This window comes from Callorhinchus milii, unplaced genomic scaffold (genome assembly GCF_018977255.1).
Source record: "Callorhinchus milii isolate IMCB2004 unplaced genomic scaffold, IMCB_Cmil_1.0 Scaffold8, whole genome shotgun sequence".
Taxonomy (NCBI): Eukaryota; Metazoa; Chordata; class Chondrichthyes; order Chimaeriformes; family Callorhinchidae; genus Callorhinchus; species Callorhinchus milii.
In genome coordinates this window covers 3,899,417-3,914,504 of record NW_024704749.1, presented here as the reverse complement: position 1 = coordinate 3,914,504, position 15,088 = coordinate 3,899,417, and the positions used below count along the sequence as shown (strand labels likewise).

At 44.7% G+C, this 15,088-nt stretch overlaps 1 protein-coding gene across 1 annotated transcript; it reads right to left on the bottom strand.

Moving 5' to 3' along the window:
* Positions 1–606: 606 nt before the first annotated feature.
* Positions 607–11,185, bottom strand: slc2a11b (solute carrier family 2 member 11b). Its single transcript, XM_007910392.1, has 11 exons — positions 11,020–11,185; positions 9,526–9,686; positions 7,773–7,897; positions 6,953–7,082; positions 5,951–6,099; positions 5,309–5,496; positions 4,481–4,591; positions 3,928–4,029; positions 2,740–2,815; positions 2,097–2,224; positions 607–1,292 (listed from the first exon to the last, which is right to left on the bottom strand). Exons 1-11 carry the CDS (start codon positions 11,140–11,142, stop codon positions 1,125–1,127), a joined length of 1,461 nt encoding a protein of 486 aa, XP_007908583.1. The 5' UTR covers positions 11,143–11,185; the 3' UTR covers positions 607–1,124.
* Between the last annotated feature and the right edge of the window lie 3,903 nt (positions 11,186–15,088).

Here is a 15,088-nt window from a genome sequence, read left to right as displayed (position 1 = left end):
TCTCTCTTTCTCTCTATCTCCCTTTGAGGCTCACCTCAAAAGCTATCTATCCCTCTCACTTTGTCTTCCTCTGAAACTCACCTTTACAACTTTCTCTCTCTCTAAGTCTAGCCTCCACTGTTATGACTACTGACTATCCTCATGGGGGAGGGAGGAGTTGGGAGGACGGGAATGGAGTCTCCTTGGTCCTGAGTTGGCTCTGTGGCAATCTCGGTAGTCTAGTTCCTGAACCAGGCGAGTCCGCAATAATCGAGGGCATTGCTGGTGACAGGCCAGCCAATCTAACTTGTCAGTAGGACTTGGATTGGCAGACCAGGGATTCTTCCAACTCGGTTCCTCCTTATAATAATCCTTGCATTTCTTATAATACATAGCACCTTATCACGTCGTTGAGACTCAGTCAATCCACTTTTACAGTATATCCTCTGAAGCGCTTTAAGACGTCTCGAAGAAGTAATAAGGCGCGATTTCAAACGCAAAGATTATCATTATTATTGACTGGAATGTGTAGAGACTATTTTGTAGAGGAAACACAGCAGATGATTTGCACATAATATTCCACAAACATCCATGAAAGAACCAACCAATTTTATTCAGTAACCTGGCAACGTTGCACACACACACACAACTGGATATTGAATTTTATTGACAGTCATAGCTTTGGGATTCTGTTATTATCGGCAATAGAAACAGGATAGAGGCTTAGCCTCTGATGAGCCTTTAGTACTGTTGGGTAACAATTTGGTGGATGATTGTGAAAAAATCCTGAGTTGTCACTTGTCAACAGGAACTTTCCTGCACTCTCCCTTTCTAAGGTCTTACAAGTCTTAAGAGTCCTCCCCATCCCCAGTGGTCAAAAATGGTCTTTGAAGCAGAATGAGATTTAAACGCAAACAAATCATAATATTTAATACAGATACCTACCTGTCTTCAACATTCCCAGTTTACACTAAACTGGAAGCTCATAACCATCAAAGTGACCAGCGACATGCAAAATATTCACCAGAACTTTGTCGTAAGAGTCTGGTCACCAAGTGGTTACTGCCTTACGGTGAATTCAGAAGCTCCTTAGCCCTTCAGAAACCTGGTAACAAGTTTTTTTCAGGTTGTCTCTATTTGTCTCTTCAAGCCTTTCCGATCCCACTTGCTTCCTTGAAATTCCTGGTTTGAAAGTCTTTCTTGATTTCCAGGAAGCTCTTGTTTTTGGTTTCGGGAATAATGTAGAATATGTAGCAGACCATCAGCAAGCACTCGACCAGGAAAACGAGGAAACAGAACTGCTGGAGTCTCTCCTGCCAAGCAAGGCCATACAGTCGTGAGTCAATATAACAGAGAGAACACAAGAGTTGCTGACAACAACAAACAAATTAAACTGCTGTGTTTGGGTTCAGTTAAGTGCACATTGGGGTGTGCCATATTGTTGCTCAGGCTGTGTAGTTTACATAGACTATACAGCACAGAAACTGGCCATTTGGCGAAACCAGTGTTCGTACTCCACATGGGCACAACCCATTCCTAACTCCCTCTCTTACCCTTCTATTCCCTTCTCCCTCATGTGAAGGTCTAGCTTCCTTTTGAAATACATCCAAGGAAACACTTCAATCCACAACTGTTTTGGGGGAAAGTGCTGTGCGCAATCGGCTGCTGCATTTGAAGGATTATTACCTATTACTATCTACACTATAATAATAGAATAATAATAATAATAATAATCCTTGCATTTGATATAGCGTCTTATCGCGTCTTCAAGACGTCTCAAAGCACTTCACAGAATATACTGTAAAGTGAATTGACTGTATATTTTCTGGGCAAAACACGGCAGCCAATTGCGCACAGCAGCGTCCCACAAACAACTGTGGTTTGAGTGACCAAATTATTATAATTTTTTTGTGATTTTTACATTTTTTTTATTAGTTATTACATCACCCTCATGTTCCCCCCCCCCCCCCCCCACCCAGTGGGTGTTCAAAATGATCATGCCAGTGCCACTATCAGCTTTCAACCAGTCCTTGGGGTAACAAGTTCCACATTCTCACTATATTATTATTATATTATATTACCCTCTAGATTCTTCCTCATTGACAGAAGCAACTTACCACAATGAAGGGAAAAATGATTCCGATAAAGAAGAAGCTGAGCCAGCCCATCGAACCGCTGATCATGCTGGCAGCTGGCCTTGTGGACTGAGTGAAGAGTTCAGCTGTCAGTATGTTGGTCACCCCACCTATAGGGCAAACAAACACAAAGCCAACTCATTACGTCCCTTTTACAGAGGGCCGAAAATCTCCTTGAATGCTTCTAAACTCCCTGCCAAGCACTGAAACCAGACTGATCAGTCAGTGAAGACCATGAGACCTTCTCCAGAGCATATTCTGAGAAGCGCTCTGAGATGTGGCAAAGGGTTCATAAGGCGCTACATCAAATGCAGGGATTATTATTATTATTATTTTTATTATTATTATTATGCATCATGCTTGACAATCGCTCCCGACAGGGATCCCACATTCCGAACAACTCTGCGTTTAAAAAAAAACCTCTGAATCTCCTTTGCTAAGTACCTTAAACCCAATGCCCTGTAGTTACATCATCACCAACTAGTGAAAATAACTTCTCCTCCATCAACTCCTCATCCAAGTCCCTCATCGTTTTAAAGCGAGACAGGCTTGATTCACAGCCCCCCCCCGAGCATCCTGCCTGAATATAGCTGATCAATCCGCTAGTTATTATAAATATACCCACCTGGCCCGAGACCGAAACTCAAAATAAATGCTGACACACAGGCCATGCTCAGATAAGGGATCCAGAAATAGGTCGTCTGCAAACACAACAATCCAGAGAACAGTCGTTATGGGATTTGTCACGGGGCAGACCACTGACATTTAGATGGAGCTAAAAATATATATACAGATTTTTTTTTTTGCTGTGAGATGTTATCCTCATTAAAACGAAGGTATGTGTTTGGAACATTTTCTATTTTGGGCGCTTAGCGAGTTATTGATAACGAAGGTACCAATCTTTTCCACGGAGCAGGAACTCTCTGCTTGTTGGTCATTTACTTTCGTGCAGTCCTGTAGACTAGTAATAATCCCTGCATTTGATATAGCGCTTTTCACGACGTCCCAAAGCGCTTCACAGAATATACTGTAAAGTGAATTGACGGTATATTTGTGGGCAAACGCGGCAGCCAATTGCGATTGAAAATGACCAATTTTTAGTATTGGTTTTGGTTTTGGAGGGATTATTATTAGGCTCTGTGTGGAGTAAGGAAACTTGCCCAAGGTTTCGCCCTCTGCCTGGAATTGAACTCAGGTCTCTCGCTTGCAAAGCGAGTGCTCTAACCACTGAGCTACAGGACTCCACAATACAGGACTTCCACTAGAGTAGTGGTTCTGCCTCGTAAGCGAGAGGATCCGGGTTCGATTACCAGGCAGGACATGGCGAAACCTTAGGCAAATTTCTTTACTCCACACGCCTATGTTTACCTAGCGGTCAGTAGGAACCCGGTTGTTAGACCATTGACGGATCCCATTCCAGGGGCAATAATCCCTTCAAAATAATAATAGTTTGGTCACTCAATCCATGATGGTTTGTTGGACACTGCTGGGTGCAATTGGCTGCCCACAAAATACAATCAATTCACTTTATAATATATTCCATGAAGCGGTTTGAGACGTTTCAACAATGTGATAAGGCTCTACATCAAATGTAAGAATTATTATTATCTCCATGTGTGTGAGTTTACAATGGCAATTTGTGAATGGGGGCTAAACAGTTTGGGGCTCTTTCACTAAGTGTAACAAATTTGCCTTCACGCATTCTGTAAAAAAATGTGCTTCAGAAGTCAAAGGTGCTGTAGCAAACGCAAGGATTATGATTATGATTATTATTATTATTAATATCAATTCCTCAAAAGACAAAGCTTCTTACCTGAACGGATAGTGTGATGGTTATCACAATGCACCACATGGCCATCAACAAATAACCACCAAGAATAAGTACTCGTCTTCCGAGGTATTCAATCAAGAGACCCTGAGAAAGCAACACCAGCAACTGTACTTCTGACAAGAGCAAAAGATTTCACACACTCAGTGGTTACACCGGCTGTGTTTAATATTGCCAGGGAGCTTCACTGTCAGGATCCGTTGATAAAGTAAAATATTTTGTTTCATTTTATTCTATTATTATTATTATTATATCTGCTAGTGTAGCGGGCAGGGCAAGGGACGTGGAGCAGGCCGGTGCCTGTAGAACAGAGGGAACGGGCAGGTAGGTAAGGTTTTAATAGGTCGCGGAGGTAAGGAGGAGCAAGACAGTGGAAGGCCTTAAAAGTGAGGACAAGGATCTTGAACTCAATCCTCTGAGGGATGGTGAGGCAGTGAAGCAGGGCGAGGACTGTTAAACACAATAACAGTGACAATAACGGTGGATGTTCTCAAGTCAATCGGCATTTCAAGCATTTGAAGCCGTCTGTGCTACTTACACAAGATAAAGCAGTGAGACACTCACATGCCCCAGATCCCAGGGCAGCATAAGGGATATACTCTTGTGCAATGCCAGCTTGCTTAAACACATAGGTGGCATAGAAGTAAATCTGAAACAGGAAAAATACTTCTCAATTCACAAACACACACTTAACACTATTGTGGACAACATGCACAATCAATGCACTATTCTGTAAATCCTGTGAAGCGCTTTGAGACGTCTAGACCATGTGATAAGGCACTCTATCGAATGCAAGGATTATTATTATTAATTACAGACAAAACAGAAGTCTACTATGGGAACCATGTTACATGGAGCGCTACCATACAGAAACAAGCAGTTTGACCTAACTAGTCCAAGCTAGCGTTTATACTCTACTTGCAGAATAAGCGAGAAATAAATGTTTGGCATGAAAGGCGAAGGCAGATTTATAATAATACTACTTCTCTAATGATTCCTTCAAAAAAAAATTGGTCACTTCAATCCACGACTGTTTGTGGGGACGCTGCTGTGCACAATTGGCTGCCGTGTTTCGCCCACAAAATATGTAGTCAATTCCACTTTACAGTACATTCTGTGAAGCGCTTTGAGACGTCTCGAAGACGTGATAAGGCGCTGTATCAAATGCAAGGATTATAATCATTATTGCTTGCCTTTGATATAGCGACTCTTCAGGTTGTTGAGACTTGAAGCACATCACAGAATACACTGTAAAGTGAATTGACTGTGTGTTTTGTGGGCGAAACGATCATATGTGACTTCTGGTGCCAGCAGCCAGTGAGAGGTTGCAGTGGAGACTCTCTGGTGATCTGACTCACGCACTTACAGCATTGATACCACTGAGTTGCTGGCCCATGTTCAGTACGATGCTGGTAATCAGTTGCCAGCGGATTGAGCGATCAGCAAGAACCTCCCTTGCCTGCCTTGGCTTCTCGCCTTGTGTTTCCGCCTGTTCCTTCTCCATGTCCTCCTTCTCACTCAGGTAGTCACTGGGATCATGCAACATCTTGAGCGCTGGCAAAAGAAAGCACGGCCTTCGTATCACAAAACCCACACTGGATCAGGGTTTAACCCAGGGCTGAAGTCCTGAAGCTTTGCAAAATTGTTTGCATTCTTACACTTTAAAGAGAGTGGTCCCAATAGGAACATGAGACACCTCAGGTGTGTTCCTCTGGCAGTCACTCACAAACCAGAGCAAACACGCCTCGAACTGTAGAATTTATGTAGCCAGAGAAAGCCATTGGGCTGTGTAAGATACGTGTGTTGTAGCAAATTAAGACGAATTGATTTGATGTATAAAATCCATCTTACATGCTCCGTTTAAGATGTACCAACAAACAAAAGGCATTGGCAAGGATTAAAACGCTAGACTCATTTTGTAACATAAATATATATACATGGGGCGTGTAAAGGCCACTATTAGCCTACAGTGCTGAACTCCGCCCTGGCAATGAGGTCAAGTGCTCACCACGATCACACGCCTCCTCCTGTTGCCTGTCTATGAGCAGGTACCTCGGGCTCTCTGGAAACCAGGGTAACAGTAGGAGCTGGAGAATGGCAGGAATGCAAGTGGTGGAGAGCAGGACAGGCCAATCCTCTTCCTTACCCAGTAATTCCCTGCAATCAATAGAGGTGACACCGTCAGAAATGCCCTCCGTCACCCACTTCAAACCACCCCCTCCCTCCCCACCCAGCTTCTCATCGGACTTCTGTCCCACCCTGAGCAGCCAAGCACTCTCAGCCACTGTACCTCACGCTCCAGAACCCCTTCGCTCAACCTCTCCATCTTTCCCTCTCTTTAATCTTCATCAAAAGCTGAGGAACTACTATTTTAACTATCACCTCCTTGAAGGTGTGTATTCAGAGTGATGGATAATAACTGGCACAAATTGGCTGCCGTGTTCATCCATAAGTTACACTGTCACTTCATTTTAAAGTATATTCTGTGAAGAGCTTTAGGACATCCTCCTGATGTGAAAGGTGCTATACCAAATCTAAGGATTATTATTTATTAATTAATTATTATCATTATTAACAGATAACTTGGACATAACAATGTCCAGTACTACAGCAATAGCACCTTACTGTTAGTAGCTGAATACAATTTATCCTGTATAATGTAATAATAGTAATAGTAATAATCCTTGCATTTAAATCTAGGGCGAGTTTGACGTCGGATAAATTAATGACTGGTAATACCATACATTAAAGGTCTGTGTAATTTAGTGCGTATGATAGATTGCACAATATCTTGTACAGTTTGAGAAATCTGACGTACAAAAGATATTAGCATATCAAATGCATGTCAAATGCAAAGATTATTAGTATAATAAATTAAAATGTCTAGTGCAATGCCGAGCAGGTGCTCCGCCCGTTATATACCACAGTAAATAGCAGTAACACGACACAAATGTGTTCGAGTTGAGTGAATATTGCCGAGGACGGGAATGGCTTTGAATTCAGACCTCACCTGAGTCCGATCACCTGCCCACTTAGAATTCCTACAGTTAAGAACACTGAAGTCCCCATGCTTATTGCCCCTCTCAGACGCTTGGGAGAGATCTCCGCTAGGTACAGAGGCTGAACGCAGATACCGATCCCTGTGGAGAAAGCAGATGTACAGAGGCGTCTCTTACTGTAAAGATACTTGAGCTTCGACAACAACAACCTGCATTTGTTGCCATGAGAAAAATACATGGATTTTTCCTCAGGAACCAAACCCCGTGCTTCGCGGGAGCAGCTCTGGTTTGCTCACGCTCAGTCCCGCAGTCTCGCATGGTGGCGACACACTCACAGCAAGACTTCATTTTATTATTTTAGGACGTGCCAAGACGGTAGAACAAGTGGACATAGGTTTAGAGTTATGAGGGACAACTTCGGGCCAGCTACCAGGCAGTTTTTCTTTACGCGGAGGGTGGTCAGCAACTGCAAAGCCGTGTGACGTCCTTCTGACGTGAAAGGTGCTGTATTTTACACTTTACAGTATATTCTGTGAAGCGCTTTGAGACGTCTCGTAGACTCAGTAAACTGCTCTATCGAATGCAAGGATTATTATTATGATTATATTAATGTAATTTTGTTGTTAGATCAGGCTGTCAGGGAAGGTGGTAGAAGCCAGGACAGCTTGATGCTGTGAGGACTTGGAATTGGGTGGGGGGGACTGACAGTACTATCGGTATTCTGGAGGGATGAAATCGGATGGGCCAGAGAACCTTCTTCATCCAGTCCCATCTTGTGAAGATGCTCTTGTGCGTCCTGGGCCAGTGTAAGTATTGCCACAATTTCCATACCTAGGTTCAGCCCCACAAGAAACCGACCAACTATCAGAAGCTCAAACATCCCAGCGGAGTAGCTCGCACCCATCAAAGCAGCTCCAGTCAGAGCAAAGACGTTGTTGATTAAAAGGGCTCCTTTCCTGTAACGCAAATCATAAAAAAAAACCTCCATCAGATACGATATGGATGGAGTGGGTCAACAGGACAGATTCATACTTTATCGATACCAAAGGTCTAGGGGAAAGAAAGTCAGAAGGATCACTCTCCCTCTATCCCTCTGCCTTGCCCCCATGTGACGGCGCTACATACATGCAAGTTGTTGTTGTTGGTAACGGTTGGTGTCTTTGTCTGTCTGTCTCTCTCTCTCTCTCTCTCTGTCTCTGTCTCTCTCTCTCTTTGTCTGTCTCTCTCTGTCTGTCTCTCTCTGTCTGTCTCTCTCTGTCTGTCTCTCACTGTCTCTCTCTCTCTGTCTGTCTGCCCCTCCCCTCAATCCCTACTCCATCTTCAGGTCTCGCCTGAAGACCTTCTTCTTCGACAGTGAAGGAATGTGAATGTCTAACCCTGCCAACCTACAGCGCTCCGAGACCTTATCCTACGTGAAGAATAACGTAAGTTGTCGTTGAACTCAGTGTGAGAAGCCAACACTACTCCTGCAAAGCACAGGTAGGTTAGCAGAGTGGTGTAGTAGAAACTCGCTGAACTTTACTCAGTCGGCAATCAACAACTGCAACAGGTTGGCAGGAAAGGTGTTTGAAGCCAGGACACTAGACTCACTTAAAAAGCAGCTTGATGCTGTGATGGGGGATAGGGGGTGGGGGGGAAATGTAGTGTGGAATTAGGCATAATCAGTACACACTGCAGGTTCTAATCTTACTGTAATAATAATAATAATAACCTATACAACATATGAAATTGTCACCTGAACTTCGAGTTAGGATTAACCCCTGAAGTTGGATGACTGTTAATTTGGAGTCTTTCTAGCGAACATCAGTTTGCACTGCACTCCTGTTATTTTTGTTGCGGGGTGACTTGCAATGTCAGAAATCAGAATTAAGACGGTCAGAACTGAGGTCAGGAAAGCAGGTCTCCAGACAGAGCTGTGAAGAGATGGGATGCTCTGACCCAGAAATCTAGAGGCAGAATCAATAGGGATCTTTGGAAAGAAAGACACGTATTTAGGTAGTGACTGTATGGCAAAAGGGCAGAACAGGCTCGATGGGCTGAATGGCCCCTACGTTCTTCAATAATTGTATTTGATAACTACTACTCTCCAGTTCTGAAGATATTTCATTAATTGGGGATTAATTTTATTGCTGGGGATTCCTGACCCAATGCAAGTCACAGCGCTGAGAGTCCTGTAGTCAGTGGCTAGAGCACTCGACTCGCATGCGAGAGACCTGGGTTCGAATCCCGGCAGGGCAAAATAATGGGCAAGTTTTGTTACACTACACACACGCCTCTGCTTATCTAGCAGTAAGTAGGAACCCGGTTGTTATTACCCGCTTTTCCGCGGGTAATAATTCCTAAAAAATAATAATAAATTGGTCACTCAATCCATGACTGTTTGTGGGATGCTGCTGTATGCAATTGGCCGCCGCGTTTTACCCACAAAATACACAGTCAATTCACTTTACAGTGTATTCTGTGAAGCGCTTTGAGACATCTTGAAGATGTGATGAGGCGCTGTATTAAATGCAAGGAGTATCATTATTCTTAATATTCATGCATCCCAATTCCCCGCCGTGACGGAAAATACTCAGGGACTTACCGACCATATCGGATTGCCAGTGGTCCTCCTGCCCACGTGCCCAGGAAACCCCCCAAGGTTAAAATGGAAACGATTATCGACCACAGAAGGGTCAACAGATTCTGATTGAGTTGACTGCCATGCCGAACATCCCATGTCTTGTTGATGAATTCCTGTATGTGCTGGAGGAGGTTTGAAACAATACGGTCATTGAGGACAAGATTACCACAGCCTTATTCAGATCACAAATCCAAATGCCTGAAGTGCACTAAGAAAGCAATTTTCCAGAGGTTTAATTCTATCCTTTCCGACCTCTCTCTACACAACTACCTTCCAAATTAGCAGAGAGAAAAATGCAGTAAAACTTGCATAAGTCAGATCTGTGTAAATCGTATAATCGCCCGAGTCGTACATCTTCCCAAGTCCCGTTCAGGAGGTTATATTCTCTGCAAGTTTGACATAACTCCTACTTTGCAAATGTATGGTCCCAACTGATGTGACTTATGTCGTGGAGTCCTGTAGCTCAGTGGTTAGAGCAATCGCCTCGCAAGCGAGGGACTTGGGTTTGATGCGTGGCAGGGCGAAACCTTGTTTCTTTACTCCACACACCTGATAATAAACCCTCAAGAAAAAAGTATAATAATATGGTTATTTCAATCCACCACTGTTTGTGGGACACCGCTGTGCGCAATTGGCTGCCACGTTTCGCCCACAAATATACAGTCAATTCACTTTACAGTATATCCTGTGAAGTGCTTTGAGATGGCTAGAAGATGTGAAAAGCGCTATATTAAATGCAAGGATTATTATTATTATTATTATTATTATAATTATTATTATCTGAGGTCTCTCAAATCCAAATGATATGAAGGTGGATGTCTTTTGGCGTATGGCGTTAATTACATCTACAGTAGAATTACAAAAGGCTTCTCGAACTCTCGGTAAATTGGTATCAGCCTGGCTCAGCTGGTAACACTCTTGCCTCTTGAGTCAGAAGGCTGTGGTTCAAGCCCCACATCGGGGCTTTGAATTCAAGCCTAGGCTGAGACTCCAGGGCAGTCCTGAGGGGCCACTGCATTCTTGAAGCTGCTGGATGAGATTGAGGTCCCGTTTGCCTGCACAGGTGGACGCTAAAGATCCCATGGCATCTTCTGAAAAGAGAAGGGAGTTTTTCCTGGTGTCCTAGGCGACAACCCCCCTGATAGAATTGGCCATTCACTTCGTTGCTGTTTGTGGGACATTGCTGGGTGCAAAAATGCCTCTCACATTTCGCCTACGTAATACACAGTCACTACACTTTAGAGTAAATTCGATGAAGCGCTTTGAGAGAACTTGAGGCAGAAAAGGATGCCCTGGCCTGTCAGACTCCAAGAATTATTAACAAGTGCAGGACCACAGTGCCACTACAGGTTAATGATAGGAATGCCGCACAGAACTACCGCTAATGAAATATTCTCAGCTTAGACCGACCGAGGGGTGACTGAGAAACACTCTCGAACTAAAGCCAGGACTCACCATAGTGGGAGCATTGATGATGGAAACATTATAGCCATATTGGAACGAACCTCCAATTGCTGAGGAAAACACCGCCAGGACAAGAGTGGATCTTAGACACTGCAAAATAACAACACAAATCATTACTGTATCCTCAACATAACAACAAATTACACTTGTACAGCGCCCTTCACATCGGAAAGACGTCCCAGGGCGCTGGACAATCACGGGTTTTGGACCTGAGCTGGGATTTGGGATCAGGAGGGTAGGAGGGCAGTGGGGAAAGTGGGAGTGGAAGGGTGGTTGAAGTGGAAGGTCTTCAGGCGGATCTTGAAGGAGGCGAGAGAGGGGGTGAAGCGGAGGGATTGCGGGATAGAGTTCCTGATAAAAGGCCCAAATTCTTTGGAATTATTTGTAACAGTTATGACGAAATTTGGAATAAAATCTTAACAAACATCGATGGGTCTTTTTTGTGGTTCCACATTATTACTGTAAAAACCTCAATTGGCCCTCACTCACGGCCAAATCTCAGACCACCGTTATTTTACACTTCAGTCATTAAATTCCGTTGTTTTAGGCTGTTTTGAGACCGCAAGCGATTTAAAGCTGTATTCAAGGCCATGTTATGGTTCCTGTGTTCAAGGTCAAGTGATCAAAGTCATATACAAGTGGAGTCCTGTAGTTTAGTGGTTAGAGCACTCGCCTCGCATGCGAGAGGACCCGGGTTCGATTCCCAGGCAGGGCCAAAGCTTAGGCAAGTTTCCTTACTCCACACGCCTCTGTTTATCCTGCAGTAAGTAGGAACCTGGTTGTTAAGTCGATTGGCGGATGCATGACAAACCCTACCGCTAGTCACTCATATTTCGGCAAGAAATAAACAGCTTCTGGTCTGCAAAGATTGGATACATTATATTCCAATAATTTTCAATAAAAATATTTTGAAGGAATTATTACCCACGGAAAAGCGATCTGCCAATCGACTAACAACCGGGTTCCTACTTACTGCTGGTAAACAGATGTGTGTGGAGCAAGGAAACTTGCCCAATGTTTCGCCCAGCATTTCGCCATGCTGGGAATCAAACCCAGGTCCTCTCGTTTGCGAGGCAAGTGGTCTAACCACTGAGCTAACCATCATTCACTCCCTCCGTATAAACCGCCTCCTTAAAGCAAACACAACTTCCCTCCCTCATATGTACCCTCCCCAACTCCCCACTCCCCCCACACTCCACAGCCATCTTTCATGTACACCCTAAAATCCTCTCTGTGTCACTCTCTCCTCCCACCAGCAAACCCACCCACATTTCCCTTCAACCACTACTCCCTGAAGCTCTGGAACTCCCTTCCTCACTCCTTTCACCTCGGCCCCTCTCTTCCTATTTCCATGTCTCGGCCGAAGACCTTTCTTTTCGACCGCGCCTTTGGTCACCTTCCTCCCCCTCCCCCTGGCTCAGCCCCGAGATCCGTTACTGTGAAGCGCTCTGAGACACCATCCGGCGTGGAGGGTGCTATATAAATCCAAGTTGTTGATATTGTTGTAATTGCAGGACTCCACGACTCTGTATTAAACATGCAAAACCACTGCCACCTACCTCTGGACCAGAGAGGAGACACATACAACTGCCCATTGAGAGGTGGTTCCACCAGCCGCTGAGCTCTGTGCAAACCAATCCGAGTAAATGCCAGCTCTGGAGCGTGTGTTCACGAACCCAGAATCCAGGTAACTCCTTCCAGCAGTTGTCATCCCAAGCCTCAGGACTCCTTCACAAGCTATTCCTCTGACTTACACACTATCCTCATCTAATGTGACTTGGGCTGGGGAAGCAATTGTGAACAAGTAGGTATGTGGGTCACACTCCTACTGAACCCCCCCCCATGAGACAACTCCTTTTGCAAAAGCAAATTGTCGAGGGTTCCGCCTACAAAATACACAACAACAACAACTTGGATTTATATAGTGCCCTCCACGCTGGACGGCGTCTAAGAGCGCTTCACAGCAACGGATCCCAGGACCGAGCTGGGGGGAGGGGGAGGAAGGTGACCGAAGCGCGGTCGAAAAGAAAGCTCTTCAGCAGAGACCTGAAAATAGGAAGGGGGGGGACAAGACGAAGGGAGTGAGGAAGGCAGTTCCAGAGCCTCGGAGCACAGTGGCTGAAGGCACGGCCGCCGAGGGTGGAGTAGAGGACTCGGGGGACGAGGAGGAGGCCAGACCCGGAAGAATGAAGGCAACGGGTACTGTGCTGAGGAGAGAGGAGGTCAGAGAGATCGGGGGGTGCAGAGGAGTGCAGGGACTTGAATACAAGGGTGAGGATCTTGAGATCGATCCTCTCTGGGATAGGGAGCCAGTGCAGTCTGGCCAGGACTGGGGGGATCGGGGAGTAGAGTTTCATGCGGGTGAGAATGCAGGCGGCAGACTTCTGAATGATTTGAATTTTATGGATGGTAGTGGATGGGAGACCGGCGAGGAGGGAGTTAGAGTAGTCCAGCCGAACACAGTCTATTCACTTCACAGCATATTCTGTGAAGCGCTTTGAGATATCTCTACGATGCAATAAGGCGCTGTATCAAATGCAAGGATTATTATTAATCTCTCGAGGCGTTGGACAGTGAAGGGTTTTACTGCTTAAAGGGTAGGAAAGGAGGTAGGGAGGTGGTGGGACTGTTAGCAAGTCTAATAGCAAATGCAAGGATTGTTATTATTATTTCAGTAGAACATTTTTTTTACTTTGATTTACAAAGTGTAACTCAGATACTGCAAACAGATAACGATTGTGCAGCTATGACCGGGGCTTTCCTCAACTCTAAGGCTCGGAATGCTCTCGCTTTCGCTCACTTACCCCTGGCCTCTCCTTTTGCCCTCTCAGCAAAGGCTGTTGTTCCATGGTGCCCCAATAGCCTTGGGGGAAAAGACCCGAGTCAAACAGTTCCAGTTAAGTTTAACCTTTCCACCCCCTCACATGTGTTAAATGCACGATTCCTCTGCGCTTTCTCTTGTTTGTGTTTCTTTTTTTCAAAAAAAATAATTAAACTTCATTAGGAGATGATTTTAAACGCTGCTCTCCTGAAACTCTGCCCGGTCTTGGATTGAGTTATACATTTACGTGTGTGTTTACAGTATCTATATATATGTTGTAGCTCCCTCCAGAACGGCTTTGTGCAATCAGTTTCCTGTTTTGTTAACTTCATTAGAAACGGACACACTGGCTGACAAGGAGCTCATTCACCCTCACACGTCGCTCTAACGCAACAAAATGTGACATGCGTATTTCTCTCCGACCGCAACGAATACCTCCAGCGAATCAATTTGGATCTGTAATAAATAATCCTTGCATTTGATACAGCGCCTTATCACGTCTTCGAGACATCAAAGGGCCTCACAGAAAATACTGTAAAGTGAATTGACACTATATTTGTGGGCTGTGGCATTCTCCACTTTCTGGAGTCTTCCTGGAACCCATTACTTGCTGTTGAGGATGTTTCAGTTGTGGGAGAGTTTGATCGCAGTTGTTGTAAGAGTGTTTTTATGTCGATTACATCTTCACCTTGTGAAACCACACCTTCCCTGGGCAGCGATTGGTGCTAGAAATCTAATTGACACCTTTCACATCAACCGACCCACATCTAGAACTCTAAAAGTTTAACTCAAAAGTGAACCCTTTGCCATGATGACCAGGAGGGCTGTTGACTGGTGAAACTGCAAGTTTGGTATTATTCCCTACACAGTAGCCAGTAAAGTCCTTTGGATCTTGGCTCCACATACAGGTGCTGTTTCAACCTTCACCCATCCCCATCCACCCAACCTGGCTAACAATCCCCCCTTAAAACAAAATGGGTCATTTCACTCCACGCCTGCTTTTGGGACATCGTCGTGTGCAAACTGGCTTCCTTGTTCGATAAAACCCTTTGCTGTCCAGCGCCTTGGGTCATCCTCCTGCTGTATAAATGCAGTTTGTGGTCGCTGTGTTCGCTCACAAAAAATACACACTCACACCACTTTACAGTATATCCTGATTTATAACTATTATCTTTTATTCCCACTCCCCTGCCCTTCCCCATTACCTTTTATGTGTTCCTTTTCAACTTTTTTTTAAAA

What these genes read in the sequence shown, in the direction of transcription:
- slc2a11b (XM_007910392.1), bottom strand. Translation starts at nt 11,142, where the DNA reads ATGATTTGTGTTGTTATTTTGCAGTGTCTAAGATCCACTCTTGTCCTG. An exon ending in CTGGCAATCCGATATGGTCG is followed by an intron (nt 7,898 to 9,525) that starts GTAAGTCCCTGA and finishes TTTGCGTTACAG; the next exon opens with GAAAGGAGCCCTTTTAATCA. An exon ending in GGAGGAGGCGTGTGATCGTG is followed by an intron (nt 5,497 to 5,950) that starts GTGAGCACTTGA and finishes TTCTTTTGCCAG; the next exon opens with CGCTCAAGATGTTGCATGAT.